This window comes from Pseudorasbora parva, chromosome 10 (assembly GCF_024679245.1).
Source record: "Pseudorasbora parva isolate DD20220531a chromosome 10, ASM2467924v1, whole genome shotgun sequence".
NCBI lineage: Eukaryota > Metazoa > Chordata > Actinopteri > Cypriniformes > Gobionidae > Pseudorasbora > Pseudorasbora parva.
The window spans coordinates 480,167-505,790 of record NC_090181.1 but is presented as its reverse complement, the minus strand read 5'-3'; the positions used below and the strand labels follow the sequence as shown (position 1 = coordinate 505,790).

Sequence of the window (25,624 nt, the reverse complement as noted above, 5' to 3'; positions counted from 1 at the left end):
GTTTAGTTCTGTGATGTTTATGTGTGTAGTTGGAGGTGTGGGTGGAGTTTAGTTCTGTGATGTTTATGTGTGTAGCTGGAGGTGTGGGTGGAGTTTAGTTCAGTGATGTTTATGTGTGTAGTTGGAGGTGTGGGTGGAGTTTAGTTCAGTGATGTTTATGTGTGTAGTTGGAGGTGTGGGTGGAGTTTAGTTCAAAGATGTGTATGTGTGTAGCTGGAGGTGTGGGTGGAGTTTAGTTCAGTGATGTTTATTTGTGTAGTTGGAGGTGTGGGTGGAGTTTAGTTCTGTGATGTTTATGTGTGTAGCTGGAGGTGGGGGTGGAGTTTAGTTCAGTGATGTTTATGTGTGTAGCTGGAGGTGTGGGTGGAGTTTAGTTCAGTGATGTTTATGTGTGTAGTTGGAGGTGTGGGTGGAGTTTAGTTCAGTGATGTTTATGTGTGTAGTTGGAGGTGTGGGTGGAGTTTAGTTCAGTGATGTTTATGTGTGTAGTTGGAGGTGTGGGTGGAGTTTAGTTCTGTGATGTTTATGTGTGTAGTTGGAGGTGGGGGTGGAGTTTAGTTCTGTGATGTTTATGTGTGTAGTTGGAGGTGTGGGTGGAGTTTAGTTCTGTGATGTTTATGTGTGTAGTTGGAGGTGGGGGTGGAGTTTAGTTCTGTGATGTTTATGTGTGTAGCTGGAGGTGTGGGTGGAGTTTAGTTCAGTGATGTTTATGTGTGTAGTTGGAGGTGTGGGTGGAGTTTAGTTCAGTGATGTTTATGTGTGTAGTTGGAGGTGTGGGTGGAGTTTAGTTCAGTGATGTTTATGTGTGTAGTTGGAGGTGTGGGTGGAGTTTAGTTCAGTGATGTTTATGTGTGTAGTTGGAGGTGTGGGTGGAGTTTAGTTCAGTGATGTTTATGTGTGTAGTTGGAGGTGTGGGTGGAGTTTAGTTCAGTGATGTGTATGTGTGTAGCTGGAGGTGTGGGTGGAGTTTAGTTCAGTGATGTTTATGTGTGTAGCTGGAGGTGTGGGTGGAGTTTAGTTCAGTGATGTTTATGTGTGTAGTTGGAGGTGTGGGTGGAGTTTAGTTCTGTGATGTTTATGTGTGTAGCTGGAGGTGTGGGTGGAGTTTAGTTCAGTGATGTTTATGTGTGTAGCTGGAGGTGTGGGTGGAGTTTAGTTCAGTGTTGTTTATGTGTGTAGCTGGAGGTGTGGGTGGAGTTTAGTTCAGTGATGTTTATGTGTGTAGTTGGAGGTGGGGGTGGAGTTTAGTTCTGTGATGTTTATGTGTGTAGTTGGAGGTGTGGGTGGAGTTTAGTTCTGTGATGGGTGGAGTTTAGTTCAGTGATGTTTATGTGTGTAGTTGGAGGTGGGGGTGGAGTTTAGTTCAGTGATGTTTATGTGTGTAGTTGGAGGTGTGGGTGGAGTTTAGTTCAGTGATGTTTATGTGTGTAGTTGGAGGTGTGGGTGGAGTTTAGTTCTGTGATGTTTATGTGTGTAGTTGGAGGTGGGGGTGGAGTTTAGTTCTGTGATGTTTATGTGTGTAGCTGGAGGTGTGGGTGGAGTTTAGTTCAGTGTTGTTTATGTGTGTAGCTGGAGGTGTGGGTGGAGTTTAGTTCTGTGATGTTTATGTGTGTAGTTGGAGGTGGGGGTGGAGTTTAGTTCAGTGATGTTTATGTGTGTAGTTGGAGGTGGGGGTGGAGTTTAGTTCAGTGATGTGTATGTGTGTAGTTGGAGGTGTGGGTGGAGTTTAGTTCAGTGATGTTTATGTGTGTAGTTGGAGGTGTGGGTGGAGTTTAGTTCAGTGATGTTTATGTGTGTAGTTGGAGGTGTGGGTGGAGTTTAGTTCTGTGATGTTTATGTGTGTAGTTGGAGGTGTGGGTGGAGTTTAGTTCAGTGATGTTTATGTGTGTAGTTGGAGGTGTGGGTGGAGTTTAGTTCTGTGATGGGTGGAGTTTAGTTCAGTGATGTTTATGTGTGTAGTTGGAGGTGGGGGTGGAGTTTAGTTCAGTGATGTTTATGTGTGTAGTTGGAGGTGTGGGTGGAGTTTAGTTCAGTGATGTTTATGTGTGTAGTTGGAGGTGTGGGTGGAGTTTAGTTCAGTGATGTTTATGTGTGTAGTTGGAGGTGTGGGTGGAGTTTAGTTCTGTGATGGGTGGAGTTTAGTTCAGTGATGTTTATGTGTGTAGTTGGAGGTGGGGGTGGAGTTTAGTTCAGTGATGTTTATGTGTGTAGTTGGAGGTGTGGGTGGAGTTTAGTTCAGTGATGTTTATGTGTGTAGTTGGAGGTGTGGGTGGAGTTTAGTTCTGTGATGTTTATGTGTGTAGTTGGAGGTGGGGGTGGAGTTTAGTTCTGTGATGTTTATGTGTGTAGCTGGAGGTGTGGGTGGAGTTTAGTTCAGTGATGTTTATGTGTGTAGTTGGAGGTGTGGGTGGAGTTTAGTTCAGTGATGTTTATGTGTGTAGTTGGAGGTGTGGGTGGAGTTTAGTTCAGTGATGTTTATGTGTGTAGTTGGAGGTGTGGGTGGAGTTTAGTTCAGTGATGTTTATGTGTGTAGTTGGAGGTGTGGGTGGAGTTTAGTTCAGTGATGTTTATGTGTGTAGTTGGAGGTGTGGGTGGAGTTTAGTTCAGTGATGTTTATGTGTGTAGTTGGAGGTGTGGGTGGAGTTTAGTTCAGTGATGTTTATGTGTGTAGTTGGAGGTGTGGGTGGAGTTTAGTTCAGTGATGTTTATGTGTGTAGTTGGAGGTGTGGGTGGAGTTTAGTTCAGTGATGTTTATGTGTGTAGTTGGAGGTGTGGGTGGAGTTTAGTTCTGTGATGTTTATGTGTGTAGCTGGAGGTGTGGGTGGAGTTTAGTTCAGTGATGTTTATGTGTGTAGCTGGAGGTGTGGGTGGAGTTTAGTTCAGTGTTGTTTATGTGTGTAGCTGGAGGTGTGGGTGGAGTTTAGTTCAGTGATGTTTATGTGTGTAGCTGGAGGTGTGGGTGGAGTTTAGTTCAGTGATGTTTATGTGTGTAGCTGGAGGTGTGGGTGGAGTTTAGTTCAGTGATGTGTATGTGTGTAGTTGGAGGTGTGGGTGGAGTTTAGTTCAGTGATGTTTATGTGTGTAGTTGGAGGTGTGGGTGGAGTTTAGTTCTGTGATGTTTATGTGTGTAGTTGGAGGTGGGGGTGGAGTTTAGTTCAGTGATGTTTATGTGTGTAGTTGGAGGTGGGGGTGGAGTTTAGTTCAGTGATGTTTATGTGTGTAGTTGGAGGTGTGGGTGGAGTTTAGTTCTGTGATGTTTATGTGTGTAGTTGGAGGTGGGGGTGGAGTTTAGTTCAGTGATGTTTATGTGTGTAGTTGGAGGTGGGGGTGGAGTTTAGTTCTGTGATGTTTATGTGTGTAGTTGGAGGTGTGGGTGGAGTTTAGTTCTGTGATGTTTATGTGTGTAGTTGGAGGTGTGGGTGGAGTTTAGTTCTGTGATGTTTATGTGTGTAGTTGGAGGTGTGGGTGGAGTTTAGTTCTGTGATGTTTATGTGTGTAGCTGGAGGTGTGGGTGGAGTTTAGTTCAGTGATGTTTATGTGTGTAGTTGGAGGTGTGGGTGGAGTTTAGTTCAGTGATGTTTATGTGTGTAGTTGGAGGTGTGGGTGGAGTTTAGTTCAGTGATGTGTATGTGTGTAGCTGGAGGTGTGGGTGGAGTTTAGTTCAGTGATGTTTATTTGTGTAGTTGGAGGTGTGGGTGGAGTTTAGTTCTGTGATGTTTATGTGTGTAGTTGGAGGTGTGGGTGGAGTTTAGTTCAGTGATGTTTATGTGTGTAGTTGGAGGTGTGGGTGGAGTTTAGTTCAGTGATGTGTATGTGTGTAGCTGGAGGTGTGGGTGGAGTTTAGTTCAGTGATGTTTATGTGTGTAGTTGGAGGTGTGGGTGGAGTTTAGTTCAGTGATGTTTATGTGTGTAGCTGGAGGTGTGGGTGGAGTTTAGTTCAGTGATGTTTATGTGTGTAGTTGGAGGTGTGGGTGGAGTTTAGTTCTGTGATGTTTATGTGTGTAGCTGGAGGTGTGGGTGGAGTTTAGTTCAGTGATGTTTATGTGTGTAGCTGGAGGTGTGGGTGGAGTTTAGTTCAGTGTTGTTTATGTGTGTAGCTGGAGGTGTGGGTGGAGTTTAGTTCAGTGATGTTTATGTGTGTAGTTGGAGGTGGGGGTGGAGTTTAGTTCTGTGATGTTTATGTGTGTAGTTGGAGGTGGGGGTGGAGTTTAGTTCTGTGATGTTTATGTGTGTAGTTGGAGGTGGGGGTGGAGTTTAGTTCAGTGATGTTTATGTGTGTAGTTGGAGGTGGGGGTGGAGTTTAGTTCAGTGATGTTTATGTGTGTAGTTGGAGGTGTGGGTGGAGTTTAGTTCAGTGATGCTTATGTGTGTAGTTGGAGGTGGGGGTGGAGTTTAGTTCTGTGATGTTTATGTGTGTAGCTGGAGGTGTGGGTGGAGTTTAGTTCTGTGATGTTTATGTGTGTAGTTGGAGGTGTGGGTGGAGTTTAGTTCAGTGATGTTTATGTGTGTAGCTGGAGGTGGGGGTGGAGTTTAGTTCAGTGATGTGTATGTGTGTAGCTGGAGGTGTGGGTGGAGTTTAGTTCAGTGATGTTTATTTGTGTAGTTGGAGGTGTGGGTGGAGTTTAGTTCTGTGATGTTTATGTGTGTAGCTGGAGGTGGGGGTGGAGTTTAGTTCAGTGATGTTTATGTGTGTAGTTGGAGGTGTGGGTGGAGTTTAGTTCAGTGATGTTTATGTGTGTAGTTGGAGGTGTGGGTGGAGTTTAGTTCAGTGATGTTTATGTGTGTAGTTGGAGGTGTGGGTGGAGTTTAGTTCTGTGATGTTTATGTGTGTAGTTGGAGGTGGGGGTGGAGTTTAGTTCTGTGATGTTTATGTGTGTAGTTGGAGGTGTGGGTGGAGTTTAGTTCAGTGATGTTTATGTGTGTAGTTGGAGGTGTGGGTGGAGTTTAGTTCAGTGATGTTTATGTGTGTAGTTGGAGGTGTGGGTGGAGTTTAGTTCAGTGATGTTTATGTGTGTAGTTGGAGGTGTGGGTGGAGTTTAGTTCAGTGATGTTTATGTGTGTAGTTGGAGGTGGGGGTGGAGTTTAGTTCAGTGATGTTTATGTGTGTAGTTGGAGGTGTGGGTGGAGTTTAGTTCAGTGATGTTTATGTGTGTAGCTGGAGGTGTGGGTGGAGTTTAGTTCAGTGATGTTTATGTGTGTAGCTGGAGGTGTGGGTGGAGTTTAGTTCAGTGTTGTTTATGTGTGTAGCTGGAGGTGTGGGTGGAGTTTAGTTCAGTGATGTTTATGTGTGTAGTTGGAGGTGGGGGTGGAGTTTAGTTCTGTGATGTTTATGTGTGTAGTTGGAGGTGGGGGTGGAGTTTAGTTCTGTGATGTTTATGTGTGTAGTTGGAGGTGGGGGTGGAGTTTAGTTCAGTGATGTTTATGTGTGTAGTTGGAGGTGGGGGTGGAGTTTAGTTCAGTGATGTTTATGTGTGTAGTTGGAGGTGTGGGTGGAGTTTAGTTCAGTGATGCTTATGTGTGTAGTTGGAGGTGGGGGTGGAGTTTAGTTCTGTGATGTTTATGTGTGTAGCTGGAGGTGTGGGTGGAGTTTAGTTCTGTGATGTTTATGTGTGTAGTTGGAGGTGTGGGTGGAGTTTAGTTCAGTGATGTTTATGTGTGTAGCTGGAGGTGGGGGTGGAGTTTAGTTCAGTGATGTGTATGTGTGTAGCTGGAGGTGTGGGTGGAGTTTAGTTCAGTGATGTTTTTTTGTGTAGTTGGAGGTGTGGGTGGAGTTTAGTTCTGTGATGTTTATGTGTGTAGCTGGAGGTGGGGGTGGAGTTTAGTTCAGTGATGTTTATGTGTGTAGCTGGAGGTGTGGGTGGAGTTTAGTTCAGTGATGTTTATGTGTGTAGTTGGAGGTGTGGGTGGAGTTTAGTTCAGTGATGTTTATGTGTGTAGTTGGAGGTGTGGGTGGAGTTTAGTTCAGTGATGTTTATGTGTGTAGTTGGAGGTGTGGGTGGAGTTTAGTTCTGTGATGTTTATGTGTGTAGTTGGAGGTGGGGGTGGAGTTTAGTTCTTTGATGTTTATGTGTGTAGCTGGAGGTGTGGGTGGAGTTTAGTTCAGTGATGTTTATGTGTGTAGTTGGAGGTGTGGGTGGAGTTTAGTTCAGTGATGTTTATGTGTGTAGTTGGAGGTGTGGGTGGAGTTTAGTTCAGTGATGTTTATGTGTGTAGTTGGAGGTGTGGGTGGAGTTTAGTTCAGTGATGTTTATGTGTGTAGTTGGAGGTGTGGGTGGAGTTTAGTTCAGTGATGTTTATGTGTGTAGTTGGAGGTGTGGGTGGAGTTTAGTTCAGTGATGTTTATGTGTGTAGTTGGAGGTGTGGGTGGAGTTTAGTTCAGTGATGTTTATGTGTGTAGTTGGAGGTGTGGGTGGAGTTTAGTTCTGTGATGTTTATGTGTGTAGCTGGAGGTGTGGGTGGAGTTTAGTTCAGTGATGTTTATGTGTGTAGTTGGAGGTGGGGGTGGAGTTTAGTTCAGTGATGTTTATGTGTGTAGTTGGAGGTGTGGGTGGAGTTTAGTTCAGTGATGTTTATGTGTGTAGTTGGAGGTGTGGGTGGAGTTTAGTTCTGTGATGTTTATGTGTGTAGCTGGAGGTGTGGGTGGAGTTTAGTTCAGTGATGTTTATGTGTGTAGCTGGAGGTGTGGGTGGAGTTTAGTTCAGTGTTGTTTATGTGTGTAGCTGGAGGTGTGGGTGGAGTTTAGTTCAGTGATGTTTATGTGTGTAGCTGGAGGTGTGGGTGGAGTTTAGTTCAGTGATGTTTATGTGTGTAGCTGGAGGTGTGGGTGGAGTTTAGTTCAGTGATGTTTATGTGTGTAGTTGGAGGTGGGGGTGGAGTTTAGTTCAGTGATGTGTATGTGTGTAGTTGGAGGTGTGGGTGGAGTTTAGTTCAGTGATGTTTATGTGTGTAGTTGGAGGTGTGGGTGGAGTTTAGTTCTGTGATGTTTATGTGTGTAGTTGGAGGTGGGGGTGGAGTTTAGTTCAGTGATGTTTATGTGTGTAGTTGGAGGTGGGGGTGGAGTTTAGTTCTGTGATGTTTATGTGTGTAGTTGGAGGTGTGGGTGGAGTTTAGTTCAGTGATGTTTATGTGTGTAGTTGGAGGTGTGGGTGGAGTTTAGTTCTGTGATGGGTGGAGTTTAGTTCAGTGATGTTTATGTGTGTAGTTGGAGGTGGGGGTGGAGTTTAGTTCAGTGATGTTTATGTGTGTAGCTGGAGGTGGGGGTGGAGTTTAGTTCAGTGATGTTTATGTGTGTAGTTGGAGGTGTGGGTGGAGTTTAGTTCAGTGATGTTTATGTGTGTAGTTGGAGGTGTGGGTGGAGTTTAGTTCAGTGATGTTTATGTGTGTAGTTGGAGGTGTGGGTGGAGTTTAGTTCAGTGATGTTTATGTGTGTAGTTGGAGGTGTGGGTGGAGTTTAGTTCAGTGATGTTTATGTGTGTAGTTGGAGGTGTGGGTGGAGTTTAGTTCAGTGATGTTTATGTGTGTAGTTGGAGGTGTGGGTGGAGTTTAGTTCAGTGATGTTTATGTGTGTAGTTGGAGGTGTGGGTGGAGTTTAGTTCAGTGATGTTTATGTGTGTAGCTGGAGGTGTGGGTGGAGTTTAGTTCAGTGATGTTTATGTGTGTAGTTGGAGGTGTGGGTGGAGTTTAGTTCAGTGATGTTTATGTGTGTAGCTGGAGGTGTGGGTGGAGTTTAGTTCTGTGATGTTTATGTGTGTAGTTGGAGGTGTGGGTGGAGTTTAGTTCAGTGATGTTTATGTGTGTAGCTGTGAGTTTAGACTCGCGGAGCACACTGGAATTTCTCAGATGAGTTTGCTGAGTGTGTGTGTGTGTGTGTGTGTGTGTGTGTGTGTCTCCCTCGGAGGTGAGAGACTGTGTGATGGCGTGTGAGCGCGATCCTCAGTGAGTGAGTGTGTGTGTGTGTGTGTGTGTGTGTGTGTGTGTGTGTGTGTGTGTGTGTGTGTGTGTGTGTGTGTGTGTGTGTGTGTGTGTGTGTGTGATCCTCACTGAGTGTGTGTGTGATGGCGGTGTGAGCGCGATCCTCAGTGTGTGTGTGTGTGTGTGTGTGTTATGGCGGTGTGAGCGCGATCCTCATTGTGTGTGTGTGTGTGTGTGTGTGTGTTATGGCGGTGTGAGCGCGATCCTCAGCGGGAGGATGGATGCTTTTCTCCGGCTCGGGTTCTCGGCTCTGCTGCTCTCCTGCGCGCTCGGATCCACTCAAGGTGAAATATCGATCTCTGATTTACTGACGCACATGATCGGTAACTGTTGCTTCTCTAAAGCTGTCAGTCAACTTCAAGTGTGAGACATGATGCATGACGATAGTGTGTGTGTGTGTGTGTGTGTGTGTGTGTGTCCAGGTCCAGAATGTGGTGCGGGATGTCATCGACAGCACGGGTTCTGTGAGCAGTCTGGAGAATGCAGGTGTGAATTAATCTGTTTTAGAAACAAGTGATACACACACAGAGATGCTATCAGTGTGTGTGTGTGTGTGTGTGACTTTCATCTTTCTGAAGAACATGTCGCGGACGCGCTCATGGAGCAGTTTAATGCTGCCTTCACGTGCTCTCGGAATTATTGTGAATTGCACATGAACGCGCTCACATTGTGAAACTTGAATGCACTGAGCTCGGAATCACGACTTCAAAAGTCGGTAGGCTGTTATCAAATGTCCGACAGCACATGAAGGCAGCATGAGGTCCGGGTGTACGCGCACGGTAACGGCAGGTGTGTATTACAGGTGCAGATCCGGTTGGCGAGGCGCGTTGTGCGATCGGTGCGTTCCTTCCTTCGGGTGCGCGCACGGGACCTGCGCGCTCCCGGGTCAGTGCATCTGCGCCCGCGGCTGGACCGGCCTGCGCTGTGACCGAGGTCCGACACTCCCGTTAATCTTTCTCAACACACCGACACACACTGCTTCTTGTTTTAAAGCAATGCATCAAGTCATTTCTCTTCTCCGGTGTCTTGATGTGTGTTTAGATCTTTGTGCAGTGAACTTGACGTAATGACCTCAGCAGTGTTTGAGTTACGTAATCAGATTACTTTTTCAAGTATCTAGTAAAGTAACGCATTACTTTTACAAAAGATCTGAATTGCTTTTTCAAATAAGTAACGCAAGTTACTTTATTTTCCCATTTATTGACCGGCCGCTCTCTCGTCCCCATGCTGAGATAAATCCTGAGTGTGGACTCGTTGTGTGTAGACATGATGGTTACTGAAGGCTCAGTGTGAGCGTGCGTTTACTAAATCTCATTTACACAGAAAAAATTATTCAGTAAACCTTACAATTAATACAATCTGTGTAATGCAAAACCAGAATACTATGCAAACCTCTAATAATTAAATACATGGGCATCAGAACTATTTGTGTGTGTGTGTGGGACAAGACCCCACTTTTTACGACCAGTGATATTGGACCCGCCCACTTTTTTACGGCCAGTGATATTGGACCCACCCACTTTTTACGACCAGTGATATTGGACCCGCCCACTTTTTACGATTAATGATATTGGACCCGCCCACTTTTTACGATTAATGATATTAGGCCCGCCCACTTTTTACGACTAATGATATTGGACACGCCCACTTTTTACGACTAAAGATGTTGGACCCGCCCACTTTTTACGACTAAAGCTGTTGGACCCGCCCACTTTTTACGACTAATGATGTTGGACCCGCCCACTTTTTACGACTAAAGATGTTGGACCCGCCCACTTTTTACGACTAATGATGTTGGACCCGCCCACTTTATATTTGCTTCCGACGCCCATGATTAAATATGTTTAATAAAACAAATATTTGTATGCATTCAATCTCACTTTATTGACCGATGTACTTGCTGCTGACTTTAATGAGTCAGGGTTTTTGTTTTCATTGGTGAAGTAAGTCTTATAGAAAAAAACAGGCCAGGTTAAAAAAAGTACCGTAATTAGTTACTTTTTAGCTGAGTAATGCAATATTGTAACGCATTACTTTTCAAAGTGACTTAAAATATGATCTACTACACTGTGTGTGTGTGTGTCTGTGTGTGTGTGTTTGTGTGTGTGTTTGTGTGTGTGTCTGTGTGTGTGTGTGTGTGTGTGTGTCTGTGTGTGTGTTTGTGTGTGTGTGAGTCTGTGTGTGTGTGTGTGTCTGTGTGTGTGTGTGTGTGTGTGTGTGTGTTGTCCTCTCAGATGTCCGCCGGTGTTCATCAAAGCCCTGCTCGGGGAACTCCACCTGTGTGGAGATGGAGGGAGAAGGACACATCTGCCAGCTGAAGAACGGACCCTGTTCAGCCCACAGGTAACTCTGAACACACACACACACACACACACACACACACACACACACACACACACACACACACACACACACACATCTAATCAGAGCTTGCACGCTTGATGGATTGCTCTTGATTTCTTTGTAAAGGTCAGATGAGATTGATCAATGCGGTCAATAATTAACACCAGCGCTGGATGATCTCAGGTCTGCTCCCAAAACATGGAAACACAACATTATGTGTGTGTGTGTGTGTGTGTGTGTGGACTTGCAAAAGATATGGACATGAGAGTAACATTTACATACATAGCACTGTACAGGTAAACTGGTTTCATCAGAACACATCGGACAGGGACTATTCCCAATACTCCTGACATCGTAACTGTAAAAGAGGTCATGAAGTGTGTGTGTGTGTGTGTGTGTGGGCTGCTGCTTTGACCTGTACATGGACACCGTAGGGAGCATGCAGATATGGAGACGGAGATGCTTTGGTTATCTTTAATGTGCTGAGTATAATAAATGGACAGGCTTGTAAAAGTGTGAGCTGTGAACTGTAGACCTGTCTCCTCGTCATTGACTCTTCCCAGAGTATTTGGATATTGTTATCTTGTGTAATGTCTATCAGATCCAAATAAAAGTATTCAAACGTGTGTGTGTGTGTGTGTGTGTGTGTCCGCAGCCCCCGCTGTCAGAATGGAGGGACCTGTGTGAACGGGACCGGATCCGACACTCGTTCCTCCTGCATCTGTCCCGTGGGATTCTCCGGCCCGTCCTGTGAACTTCACGTCAGTAAGCTGAAGCTGAAGGCCAGAGTTAAAGCACATCATCTGCTCCGGCCGGCTCCGGCTGGGCCTCGGGCTCCCGGCTCCGGGTCCGCTCCGGCTCTGGCTCCGCTGGGCCGCCGCAGTCAGCTCCTCTGCCTCCTGGTTCTGGCGGTTCTGACGGGTCTGGTGGTTCTGCTGAGCTCGGGGCTGGTCTTCCTCCCTCGCTGCGAGGCCTGGCTGGCCCACCACCGGTACCGGAGGCTGGTTCATCAGCACCGCAGCCTCAGACGGGTCAGCACCGTCCTGCCAGAGAAGGCCCGGCTCAGCCACTGCGAGAGGCTTTACAGCTCCATCTGACCCACACACCCGGACCAGAACATCCTTCACACGCTTCATCACATATCCCTGCCAATATTACAGACGCTAGCACACACTGCAAAACACGCTCTTCTTATTTAGTCTCGTTTCCAGTCCAAATATCTAAAATATTCTTAAATCAAGATGCATTTACTAGATCCGTAAAACGACAGGAGATATTTTTGCTTGTTTTCTGGGGAAAAATATCCAAATGAAGAGAGTTTTTGCTTAAAATAAGATAAATAATCTGCCAATGGGGTGAGAAAAATAATCTTAATTCAAACAGAAAACAAGATTATTTTTCTCACCCCATTGGCAGATTATTTATCTTATTTTAAGCAAAAACTCTCTTCATTTTGAGTTATTTTTCCCCCAAAACAAAACAATAATTTGTACTTGTCTAGTAAATGTTTCTTAATGTAAGAATTTTTAGATATTTCGACTAGAAACAAGACAGAAATACTGGGGAAGAAGAGCATTTTCTGCAGTGTGTCACCATCATCTTCATCTTCTCAGCTCTCGCTGGTCCAGTTGTTTTTATAGCATTTCATTTTAAGATTTAAAATATATTTGATTAAAATATTACTGTAGAAATGTAGCCAATTGCTGTGTCGTTCAGGTGTGTATTGTGTTATTGTTCTGAACACTTTTGACAGCAGTGTGGCCTGTACTGTATTTAACGCCATCTGTCTTCTATAAACACTCAAGAAGACTCGATTATAAATCTGACATTAGTTTCTATTAAAGGTGCAGTGTGTGAGTTTTAGCGGCATCTAGTGGTGAGGTTGTGAATTGCACCTGCTCGCCCCTCCCTTTCGGAGCACATGGAGAAGCTACGGTGGCCCACACAGGACATGTGATCGTCTGAGACAGCAGAGAGACGCTAACGGTCTGTAGAGAAGTTTGTCCCTTTAGGGCCACCGTAGAAACATGGCGGCACAAAATGGCGGCTTGACTGTAAGGGTGTGTGTAGATGTGTGGCTCGTAACGGTATGTAAGGTCTTTATACACCACAGAAAACTGAGTTATGTGTATGATATCGCATTTCTCTCAATAGATTCTCAGAAATACTACACACTGCACCCTTAATTAATGCACTGATATATTTATTATTTGCTTATTTATTTATTTTTATTTTATTCAAATGTTTTAATCTATTTTATTTATTAATCACCAATATATTTTAAACACTCATTTTATTAATGTATTTTATTTTTATTTATTTATTTTAATCTTATTTTTTATATATTTGTTTAATTTTTAAATATTTTTTCTGTTATCTTATTTTAATATTTTTATTTAGTTTTCGATCTAATTTAAATGTATTAATGTTATTTTTGTTCATTTATTACTAATGTATATTTATATTTTTTAAGCACTTGTTTTATTCATGTATGTATTTTATTCTAATTGATTAACTTATTTTAATCTTCTTATTTTTTTCTATTTTTAGTTTTTAAACACTCATTTTTTTTCCTTTAAATGTTTAAATCTAATTTATTTATTTATTTTTAATGATTTTTTTCTATTTTTATCTGGTAATTTTGTATTTATTTATAACTAATATATATATATATATATATTAATAATTTATGTATTTTAACACACGTGACTCTCTCACACACACACACGCACACACACTCTTACTCAAACACTATCTCTCACACACACACGTGACTCTCTCTCACACACACACACACACACACACACTCTTACTCAAACACTATCACTCTCTCACACGCACACACACTCTTACTCAAACACTATCTCTCACACACACACGTGACTCTCACACACACACACACTCTTACTCAAACACTATCTCTCACACACACAAACACACACACACTCTTACTCAAACACTATCTCTCACACACACACACACACACACACACTCTTACTCAAACACTATCTCTCACACACACGTAACACTCTCACACACACACACACACACACTCTTACTCAAACACTATCTCTCACACACACACGTAACACTCTCACACACACACACACTCTTACTCAAACACTATCTCTCACACACACACGTAACACTCTCACACACACACACACACACACACACTCTTACTCAAACACTATCTCTCACACACACACACACACACTCTTACTCAAACACTATCTCTCACACACACACACACACACTCTTACTCAAACACTATCTCTCACACACACAAACACACACACACTCTTACTCAAACACTATCTCTCACACACACACACACACACACACACTCTTACTCAAACACTATCTCTCACACACACGTAACACTCTCACACACACACACACACACACACACACACACACACACACACTCTTACTCAAACACTATCTCTCACACACACACGTAACACTCTCACACACACACACACTCTTACTCAAACACTATCTCTCACACACACACGTAACACTCTCACACACACACACACACACTCTTACTCAAACACTATCTCTCACACACACACACACACACACTCTTACTCAAACACTATCTCTCACACACACGTAACACTCTCACACACACACACACACACACACACACACACACACACTCTTACTCAAACACTATCTCTCACACACACACGTAACACTCTCACACACACACACACTCTTACTCAAACACTATCTCTCACACACACACACGTAACACTCTCACACACACACACACACACACTCTTACTCAAACACTATCTCTCACACACACACACACAAACACACACACACTCTTACTCAAACACTATCACTCTCTCACACACACACACACACTCTTACTCAAACACTATCTCTCACACACACACACACACACACTCTTACTCAAACACTATCTCTCACACACACACGTAACACTCTCACACACACACACACACACACACACACACACACACACACACTCTTACTCAAACACTATCTCTCACACACACACGTAACACTCTCACACACTCTTACTCAAACACTATCTCTCACACACACACGTAACACTCTCACACACACACACACACACACTCTTACTCAAACACTATCTCTCACACACACACACAAACACACACACACTCTTACTCAAACACTATCACTCTCTCACACACACACACACACACTCTTACTCAAACACTATCTCTCACACACACACGTAACACTCTCACACACACACACACACACTCTTACTCAAACACTATCTCTCACACACACACGTAACACTCTCACACACACACTCTTACTCAAACACTATCACTCTCTCTCACACACACACACACTCTTACTCAAACACTATCACTCTCTCACACACACACACACACACACTCTTACTCAAACACTATCACTCTCTCACACACACACACTCTTAAGCCTAGTTCAGACTGCACGATTTTCAAACTCGTCGGGTCACTGCTCTATTCACACTGCATGACTATCTGAGGTATCATTCAGTCACTGCTGTGTTCACACTGACCGATGGTTTGACGACAGAGGAGTTCACACTGCATGACTGAACAAGAGGAAGAATCGCCGACAACTCTCTCTCTCTCCGGTGCGCAAACTACGTTTCCCAAACACACGTGCGATGTGACAAGTAAACAACGCGAGATCACACGTGCGTCAGACCGCAGTTCTCGCGCGAGTCTTTGAATTGTTATTAAAAATGACAAACTGCACAAAGTTTGCTTCAATTGTATGTGCGCTGATTTGTGGAGAAAAAGAAAAAAGATTATGGCGGAAGAAATTGTTGGAGAGACAGAGGGAGCCAGGATTTTGTTCTGCAAAGACAGTTTGAGGTAAATAAATAATTATTTAATGTGCTGCTGCTGTGGCTGGATGTGCAAATGTTTGGCCTTTGTTTCTGTTTGATAGAATTGTAAATATATCTATTAAAATACTGATATTCTGCTCTATAACTCCTCCCTGAACCTCCTGCGGCCCTTTATCTCACTCTCTCATTGGCTGTCGGTGTAATTTTCAGTCAGAACGCTGTTCACACAGCAGGAGTTTGAATCGCCGACAGGTCCAGATATTTAGCTGCCAAATATCTCACCGGCGTCGGCGACTCGTCGGCGATTCTCTCTGATCGCGTCTTTGATAATTCATACTGCGTGATTGTCACTTGCGTGCACGAGCACCGATTTGCCTGTGATCTCGGGCATTTGTCGGCGATTTCACAAAACCTGTCGGCGACTCAAAATCGGGCAGTGTGAACTAGGCTTTACTCAAACACTATCTCACACACACACACACACACACACACACACACACACACACACACACACACTCTTACTCAAACACTATCACTCTCTCACACACACACTCTTACTCAAACACTATCTCTCACACACACACACACTCTTACTCAAACACTATCACTCTCTCACACACACACTCTTACTCAAACACTATCTCTCACACACACACACACACTCTTACTCAAACACTATCTCTCTCTCACACACACACACTCTTACTCAAACACTTTCTCTCACACACACACTCTTACTCACTCTCACTCTCACACACAATCTCTCTTTTTCTCTCTCTCTCTCTCTTACACACACACACACACACACACACACTTTCTCTCTCTCTCTCTCTCTCTCTCTCTCTCTCTCTCTCTCTCTCTCTCTCTCTCTCTCTCTCACACACACACACACACACATTGAGGTGTCTTCAGGTGTGTGTAGTTGATCAGTGGTTGTGTTTCTGAGATGTGTGTCCTGTGAGCAGATGAGTGTAAATAAACCCGTGTGTGTTCACCTATGCAGACTCCACTAACACTCATTCTCATGGTTATATATTTTAGTTTAATAAATTAAGCAAAAGAATGACCTTCGCGACAGCTCATCGTTATTACTGTAAAGCCTAGTTCACACTGCCCGATTTTTGCCCCGATTTTGAGTCGCCGACAGGTTTTGTGAAATCGCCGACAAATGCCCGAGATCACAGGCAAATCGGTGCTCGTGCACGCAAGTGACAATCACGCAGTATGAATTATCAAAGACGCGATCAGAGAGAATCGCCGACGAGTCGCCGACGCCGGTGAGATATTTGGCATGCTAAATATCTGGACCTGTCGGCGATTCAAACTCCTGCTGTGTGAACAGGGTTCTGACTGAAAATTACACCGACAGCCAATGAGAGAGTGAGATAAAGGGCCGCAGGAGGTTCAGGGAGGAGTTATAGAGCAGAATATCAGTATTTTAATAGATATATTTACAATTCTATCAAACAGAAACAAAGGCCAAACATTTGCACATCCAGCCACAGCAGCAGCACATTAAATAATTATTTATTTACCTCAAACTGTCTTTGCAGAACAAAATCCTGGCTCCCTCTGTCTCTCCAACAATTTCTTCCGCCATAATCTTTTTTCTTTTTCTCCACAAATCAGCGCACATACAATTGAAGCAAACTTTGTGCAGTTTGTCATTTTTAATAACAATTCAAAGACTCGCGCGAGAACTCCGGTCTGACGCACGTGTGATCTCGCGTTGTTTACTTGTCACATCGCACGTGTGTTTGGGAAACGTAGTTTGCGCACCGGAGAGAGAGAGAGTTGTCGGCGATTCTTCCTCTTGTTCAGTCATGCAGTGTGAACTCCTCTGTCGTCAAACCATCGGTCAGTGTGAACACAGCAGTGACTGAATGATACCTCAGATAGTCATGCAGTGTGAATAGAGCTGTGACCCGACGAGTTTGAAAATCGTGCAGTCTGAACTAGGCTTAAGTCTCGTTGATTGTGTTGTCGGAAATGATCCTGTGCTCCCCCTGGGATGGAGACGGTCTGTGGCGCCACCTGTCGGTCACACGCGGGGCTGCGGTTAGAAACATTATTTCTCTCACCCCATTGGCAGATCATTTTGCCTGTTTTAAGCAAAAACTCTCTTAATTTAGATTTTATTTTCAACAAAACAAGAACAAATATCTCATGTCGTTTTACTGATCTAGTAAATGCATCTTGATTTAAGAATATTTAGATATTTAGACTGGAAACGAAAAAGTAAGAAGAGCATTATTAGCAGAGCAGTGACCCTGAAGAGCTTGATCAGCCGATCAGGTGTGATTGATCAGGGCTGGAGCGGAGCTCTTCACCGGGGGATTAAAGCTAGAGGACGATGTTTGCTGATATCAAACCGGTAGGACTTTGGGTTAATAAGTCTTTGCTTGTGTTTGCGGAGGAGTTGAAATGGTTTGGCAGTATTTGCTGTTTGTTTGATGAGCTAGAATGTACATTTCCTGAAGAAAGTGTGAGGAGTGTGTGCAGTGTTGGGTTAACGCATTACCCTGCAAAACACGCTCTTCTTACTCAGTCATTCTGTCTCGTTTCCAGTCTAAATATCTAACAATTCTTAAATCAAGATGCATTTACTAGATCAGTAAAATGACATGAGATATTTTCTCTTGTTTTGTTGAAAATAAAATCTAAATGAAGAGAGTTTTTGCTTAAAGCTCCCCTGTGTGATATTCCCCCATCTAGCGGTGTAAAGGTTTATGACCATCCAGGGAATATTAGCTTCTGTTCCTCTCAATTCTGATTTCGGTTTAACTCCTACGGTGGCTGATTTAGTCCAAGATTAACACGGCTTCCAATGCTGCGTTCCACTCCACTTTAAGACACGCACTTGCAAACTTCCCTAAGCACTTCCCCTCGGGGGAATCCCTGCCGCCATTTTGAAGTGCGTTCCACTTCGTGAAGTGGACAAGGGAAGTTTGTATGGACAGACCCTTGCTCTCGATTTTGACCGAGTGAGCGAGTCTACTTCATACCACAATGCAACGCGATTGTGACTTCACCACGTATCACGTTTAATTTACCCCACCACAAACAACTATAACTATTTTTTAAAACATTTAAAACAACCCAAACGCATCCATAAACATATAGAATGCTGCATTAAACAATTTCGTAAAGGTAAAAAATAAATAATATATCAACTCTATAGTGGATTCCAAGTGATCAAGGGCTTCGGGCGTTCCAGTTCAGTCCATTTGCAAAGTTTCCGCCAGTAGTGGGCACTCATGCAGCGTAGGCATGACGCACATCCGAGTGAACGAGACGGAGGGAAGTTTGCGAGTGAAGGGCATGATAAAAAAAAAACAACTGAAACGCAGCACAGTTCGGCCTCGTTCATGACTGCCATCGAGTGTTAAACGCGAAAGGCGAAGCTTGAGTTTACGGGTTTGTCCCTCTTTGGCTACTGTACTTTCAAGATGGAGGGCCAACATGGCGGCCGGCACTCGAACCCCTCACCCGTATGGGTTTCCAACGGCAGATTATAAACCTACCAGAATACTTTATTACTCGAAAGAAGTAAATATACATTAATGAGCACATATATTTTTGAAGTGTTTTTAGCTAAGAATAAACTAAAGTTACACAGTGTAGCTTTAAAACAGGCAAAATGATCTGCCAATGGGGTGAGAAATAATCTTATTTCTGTTTGGGACGAAAACAAGAAACAAGATTTCAGTCAGAAATAGGGATGACGTCGACGCAAAAAATACGTCGACGCAAAATATGCGCGTCGATTCGTCAGATTCAAAATAAAGATGGCGGCGCCGGAGAGTAGTAGCAACCATAGATGTACATAATAAAGTATATTATGTAATTAAGTATATTATTTATTATGTATATCTATGGTAGCAACACGAGTGGCTCCTCAGACTTTCAGAAGTGCAAGGCTTGCGGGTTGGCCACAGTCTATGGGGTTGGTGGCGCGGTTGCGCACGGAGCATCACAGGCATGCGCGTCTGTGTTAAGAGCGCCTGCTCCAGGCGCGCACGCGTTTTGTTGTCACGGCTACATAAACAAATTTCTGCACACAGGAAGACAGATGTTTTGGTAATATTTGATGTATTTTAATCACAAAAACAAACGTTTGCATCAAGTGAAAGCATCGGACACATTGGCTACGTTACCTACATAATAAGCTGTTTTAAATTTAAAATGTTCAATGTCTAATCGCGCTGATGTGACCGAGGGTATCCATCCTCTAAGTGAGCAGTTTCATCCCAGGACTATTCCGGTTTTAAACGGTGTATTGGCGCCCATAATGCACTCCACATGTAACTGTTTTCACTGTCATGCCGCGGATGCGCGTGGCGTTTCTGTTGCGGGTCAGCCACGGGGCTGCGTGGCGTTTTCTCTGCCTTTGCACACTAGAAGCGTGTCTGACGCGGCGCTGCTGCTGCTATTGATGCGGAGGGAAGCCCTATTCCTAATGTTAAACAGAAATAGCCTACTGATACAGCAAAGAAAACGTCTTGAGTAGCCACATATCTATGGTATTGACGGCAAAATACTAGGCTACAGAATATTTCGTTCTGTATTGACAGTTGCAATATTTCAAAATCGATAATTGACGTTTTTTATTATTACAATTAGGCCTATATCTGCATTTATGTAAACCTACAGACTTTCAAACATGAAAATGTAATTTAATAATATGTATTCGTGTCAAAATTATATATAAACATCTTTTCCTATTCTATTTTGCCTGGAGACGCTCCCAACACACGTGAAAAATAGGCGCTCTTCTATTTCTAGCATGCACGCGTTTTCCGCGCGTCACAGTCAGTGTGCAAACTCCAACCTGTTAACATGGGAGCCGAAACAAAACAAAACAAAACACGACACGCCACGCAGCCGAGACGCTCACACTTGCAGTGTGTCCCCAGATTTGATTAACCAACTTGTTGATATTTAATCGATGGGCATAGCCTGTAGGCTGAGTTGCATACATAGAAAAATCGTATAATATGTTTCTTTGTTGTAGGTTAATACTTATTTATTTGTGTGTGTGTGTGTGTGTGTCTGTGTGTGTGTGTGTGTACTTTATGTTTTCAAGGTTTTATTGAATGCATTGTATAGTCTTACTTTGGAATTTTAAGAGCAATAAACATATATTGCAATGTTAAGGAATTCGTTTTTTCATTCAGATAATTAAATCAACATGTATAAATTGCTATTAGGCAATTAATGGGGAGATAATCGGTAATCGAATCGAATCGTAACCGAATCGGACAGGAAAAATTAATCGTTAGATTAATCGATGCATCGAAAAAAATAATCGCTAGATTAATCGTTTACAAAATAATCGTTTATCCCAGCCCTAGTCAGAATTAAGATTATTTTTCTCACCCCATTGGCTGATCATTTTGCCTGTTTTAAGCAAAAACTCTCTTCATTTAGATATTTTTCCCAGAAAACAAGCAAAAATGTAATTTTACTTATAAATGCATCTCGATTTAAGAATTTGTAGATATTTGGACTGGACAAAATACTAAATAAGAAGAACATTTTTTGCAGCGTGCAAGTAACTGAGCGATTAGATGACTTTTTCAAGTAACTAGTAAAATAACGCATTACTTTTCAAATGTACAAAATATGAGTTACTTTTCCACATTTATTTGACTGATAGCTCTCGTGTCCCCGTGTTGAGAAAAACCGTGCAGTGTGAAGGCGTTGTGTTAACATGTTAATGTATTTCTAGAATAAATCTTTATTGTGCAAGTGAGATGAATAAATGCTCACGTGTGTTAATAACGATTCAGTGCTCCTCAAAATGAAGAAAATCTGAATACTGTGCAAACCTCCAATAATTAAATCTTAAATAAAACATTTTTTTATGCATTTAATCCCACTTTATTGACCAATATCTTGATGCTGACCTATAATGATCCAGGTAAACCATGAGCAAAATTTGCTATATTTATTGTTTTTATTGTTAAAGCCTTTTTCTCCTGCGTGCTATTCTTCCATTATCCAGCGCCCTCTAGTGTTCATGCGTGAGTTTGCATTTTTACCCCAGCCTGAGGATTATTATTTTTGGGATGATGAGATCTTTACCTTTGCACAAATATAGAACTTTTTTGTTATAAAAAAACAAGCCCTGCCCTAGTAAGAAAAAGTTACACAAAAGTAATGTATTGCATTACTTTTCCTAAAAAGTAACTCAATTAGTAACTTTTTAAGGGAGTAACGCAATATTGTAATGAATTACTTTTCAAAGTAACTTTCCCCAACACTGCTCGTTAGTGTGTTTGAAGAACCGTGTGTGGGCTTGTTTTAGAAACTGTTCTGAGTGTTTGGTATTTAGACACGCTGAGGTGCGCTTGCTTCATTCAGGAGTGAGATTGAAACTGCCGTGGATGTTGAACCAGATCCGGATAGACGTAAAGTTCAACTTTGACTCATAAACTTGAGCAACTTGAGACAGAACGAGAGAGATTGTAAATGTGATTAAGTTCTGTATTTGTGAAATGAGAGCCTTTCAGCTGTAAAGTCTGAACTTGAAACTTCGATGCCAACTTTAAAGAGACAGTCAAGTTTCATGATCCCATTGGGACCCGGTGATCAATCGGAGAAGACTGTGAGGCCTTTATATAAGCAATGGATTAAACATGCAGGGCTGTCACGATACACTCGCGCCACGATTCGATATATATCACGATACGCTACGTATCCCGGTATTTTAAGCCAACATGAAGAGGGTTTTTTAAATTTATTTTTTACTTATTATTATTATTAAAATAATATTATTATTATTATTATTTGTGTATTATTATTATTATTAGGACCCTCAAATTTTCCCCCACTGCATCATTATACATTATATTCAGCATTATATATGGACGTTTAATGTGGTGATGTCACTGAAACCCTCTCTCTCCCGCTGCTCATCTCGTCCCGCTAGTAATGCACTATATATAAGAATAAACCATTTAAATGCTTTGAATAATCATACTATTAAAAAACAAATGCGCTCTGGTGATTTAAATGATGTTTGTGCTTTGACTTTGAGGTGTGTGTGTGTTCCTTGTTTGGCAATACTTGTGAGGGCACAAATGTCCTCACTTATATAGTAAAACATGAAAAAACCCACTAGTGTGACATTGGACTGGTCCTCACTGGTTTAAAAGGCTTATAAATCAGACAAAACATGTTTATATTTAAATCTGTTGATCTGCAGATGTTTCTGTAATGGGTAGGTTTAGGGGCAGTGTGTGTGTGTGTGTGTGTGTGTGTGTGTGTGTGTGTGTGTGTGTGTGTGTGTGTGTGTGTGTGATGGGTAGGTTTAGGGGCAGTGTAAGGGGATAGAAAATACGGTTTGTACAGTATAAAAACCATTACGCCTATGGAGAGTCCCTGTAAACCACATAGACCAACGTGTGTGTGTGTGTGTGTGTGTGTGTGTGTGTGTGTGTGCTTCAGATGATCAATGCAACCCGTCTCTCTTTAAAGTCATTAAATTGCTATTAGTTAATGAATCATAATGTATTAATTCCTTAATAACATATTTTGTTAACTAATAATGTAAATGAATGTGTTAATATGTTAATGTGTTAATGTGTTAATGTGTTAATGTGTTAATGCGGTCAAAGCCATGCATTTTAACCTCCAGTGTCTGCTTTAATTAATCATTAGCTGATGATTTATAAAGGTGTCATTATGTTCTGACTTTACTTATTGAGGCTCATGACTATTAACTAATTCAAAACCCATAACCACAATTATATATTACTTAATCAATTAGTTAATCATTAATAAATGGGTTAGTTCACCATTAGTAATGCATTAACTCATGATTATCTGTGCATTAGTTAAGCAGGAATTAATGATATTAGCGCACCCGTGTTGGAAAGTGTTAGCCATTTTCCTATCCACACAGAGGGGTCATACTCTAAATGTATTGAAATAATTAATAAGGCATCTTTGAGTAAACTTCTGGTATTATTTGAGTATCTCATTGGTTGTCCTGGTTTTCGGTGATCTTAATATGGTCACCCTACACTGTAAAGAACATCCAGGTCTCCAATTGAACATTTTCTAGTGACTGATCACATCTGATTTATTTTAAGTTGGCCAAAATTGTATTTCTGTGAATTAAATTGCATCAATTCACAGACATTTAGATGTGATCAGTCACTTGTTCCTTCTTTTTTTTTTTTAGTAAAACTGAAAGTCCCATTGATGGCTTCTACTTTCTGGAGCAGTAAACCAGAAGTCATCCGAAAGAGTTTCCAAGAAGCTGATGTAACTCCACATTCAGTGTCTTTATGAGATGGAGACGCCCTCTGATAGCATGTTGACTGTAGTAAAGAAATGCTGGAAAGAGAAATGGAGAGCAGGTGTGTGAAATGCAGGAAGCTGTCAATCAAAGAGCCACCTTAGGCGGTTTTGGGAACTTTGCTGAAAGATAAGTCAAATGAATAACTGGTCCAGTTTTGGGGAGATACATGAGGCTCCGGCGTTAACAGGAAGCAAATCGTTGAACAGAGTCCCAGTCTTATCTTAAATCTAAAATAAGCAGTTTTGCTTCTACTGTCACGGCAACAGAAAAACCCGTTTGACCCTCAACAAGAGCTGTTCGGAGTCGGGCCCTTATCATGAATGATGACTGCACTGCAAAAAATGCTCTTCTTAAATTGTTTTCTTGTTTCCGGTCCAAACAGAAATAAGATTATCTCTCTCACCCCATTGGCAGATCATTTTGCCTGTTTTAAGCAAAAACTCTCTTCATTTAGATTTTATTTTCAACAAAACAAGAAAAAATATCTTAAATCATTTATCTTGATTTAAGAATTGTTAGATATTTAGAAACGAGACAGAATGACTGAGAAAGAAGAGCATTTTTAGCAGTGTGTAATTTTAAGCCCTTATCACATCTACTCGAGAGAAAAGGAGACACACATTTATGAGCGATGAGATACGGATGCAGAGTTTTCAGTAAACCTTCCCCTTAACACTTGATCGGGCATCGTTTGCATAATTATAGAGAGATCAGATTATATGCGATAAGGACGAGTTCAGCGCTGTCATTGTACAAGGCTTTCGCTGTTCCTTCAGACTCGACAGTTGCTTTGTTGAATGAAATCTTCGTAAATGAGTCTCTCGGATGTGCTGAAGAATCTCTGGAGATGATCTGAGTCGCTGACTGATGTAAAATTCACACTGATTAACTCTGTACAGCGGGAAATAATGGTCTGAAGAATAGCAGTTTACTGAGGCTTTAGACAAAATTTGAAATGGCTTCTTTTTGTTGAGTATCATATTTGATAAATCAGGCTTTTATGGCTTTTTTTTAAAATACGTTTTATTGCCAGGTATATTTACACATAATAGGAATTTGTTGTATTGACAGGAGTTCCACAGTGCAACAGAATGACAAGACACAGATATTACAAACAACAACACACACTCACCTAAAGGATTATTAGGAACACCTGTTCAATTTCTCATTAATGCCATTATCTAATCAGCCAATCACATGGCAGTTCTTCAGTGCATTTAGCGGTGTGGTCCTGGCCAAGACAATCTCCTGAACTCCAGACTGAATGTCAGAATGGGAAAGAAAGGTGATTTAAGCCGTTTTGAGCGTGGCATGGTTGTTGGTGCCAGACGGGCCGGTCTGAGTATTTCACAATCTGCTCAGTTACTGGGATTTACACACACAACCATTTCTAGGGTTTACAAAGAATGGTGTGAAAAGGGAAGAGCATCCAGTGCAGCAGTCCTGTGGGAGAAAATGCCTTGTTGATGCTCGAGGTCAGAGGAGAATGGGCCGACTGATCCAAGCTGATAGAAGAGCAACTTTGACTGAAATAACCACTCGTTACAACCGAGGTATGCAGCAAAGCATTTGTGAAGCCACAACACACACAACCTTGAGGCGGATGGGCTACACCAGCAGAAGACCCCACCGGGTACCACTCATCTCCACTACAAATAGGAAGCTCACCAAAATTGGACAGTTGAAGACTGGAGAAATGCTGCCTGGTCTGATGAGTCTCGATTTCTGTTGAGACATTCAGATGGTAGAGTCAGAATTTGGCGTAAACAGAATGAGAACATGGATCCATCATGCCTTGTTCCCACTGTGCAGGCTGGTGGTGGTGGTGTAATGGTGTGGGGGATGTTTTCTTGGCACACTTTAGGCCCCTTAGTGCCAATTGGGCATCGTTTAAATGCCACGGCCTACCTGAGCATTTATTTTGACCATGTCCATCCCTTTATGACCACCATGTGCCCATCCTCTGATGGCTACTTCCAGCAGGATAATGCACCATGTCACAAAGCTCCAATCATTTCAGATTGGTTTCTTGAACATGACAATGAGTTGACTGAACTAAAATGGCCGCCACAGTCCCCAGATCTCAACCCAATAGAGCATCTTTGGGATGTGGTGGAACGGGAGCTTCGTGCCCTGGATGTGCA

The 25,624-nt window shown here is 42.4% G+C and overlaps 2 protein-coding genes across 6 annotated transcripts in view; one reads left to right on the top strand and one right to left on the bottom strand.

The window, feature by feature from the left end:
• LOC137090859 (brain-enriched guanylate kinase-associated protein) overlaps window positions 1–25,624 on the bottom strand; it is a 90,091-nt gene that overhangs the window by 49,186 nt on the left and 15,281 nt on the right. The gene's annotated exons all lie outside the window — the stretch shown is intronic.
• Window positions 7,930–11,614, top strand: LOC137090477 (protein delta homolog 1). Of its 4 annotated transcripts, none has more exons than XM_067454439.1 (6): window positions 7,933–8,079; window positions 8,182–8,294; window positions 8,394–8,457; window positions 8,774–8,904; window positions 10,206–10,314; window positions 10,970–11,612. In XM_067454439.1, exons 2-6 carry the CDS (start codon window positions 8,189–8,191, stop codon window positions 11,409–11,411), a joined length of 852 nt encoding a protein of 283 aa, XP_067310540.1. In that variant the 5' UTR covers window positions 7,933–8,079; window positions 8,182–8,188; the 3' UTR covers window positions 11,412–11,612. The 4 variants fall into 4 exon arrangements, with proteins under 4 accessions (XP_067310543.1, XP_067310540.1, XP_067310541.1 ...); XM_067454440.1 differs by having other exon boundaries at window positions 7,935–8,079; window positions 8,182–8,255; window positions 10,970–11,610; XM_067454442.1 differs by lacking the exon at window positions 8,774–8,904 and having other exon boundaries at window positions 7,930–8,079; window positions 8,182–8,255; window positions 10,970–11,614.

What these genes read in the sequence shown, in the direction of transcription:
- LOC137090477 (XM_067454439.1), top strand. Translation starts at nt 8,189, where the DNA reads ATGGATGCTTTTCTCCGGCTCGGGTTCTCGGCTCTGCTGCTCTCCTGC. An exon ending in TTTACTGACGCACATGATCG is followed by an intron (nt 8,295 to 8,393) that starts GTAACTGTTGCT and finishes GTGTGTGTCCAG; the next exon opens with GTCCAGAATGTGGTGCGGGA. An exon ending in GGACCCTGTTCAGCCCACAG is followed by an intron (nt 10,315 to 10,969) that starts GTAACTCTGAAC and finishes GTGTGTCCGCAG; the next exon opens with CCCCCGCTGTCAGAATGGAG.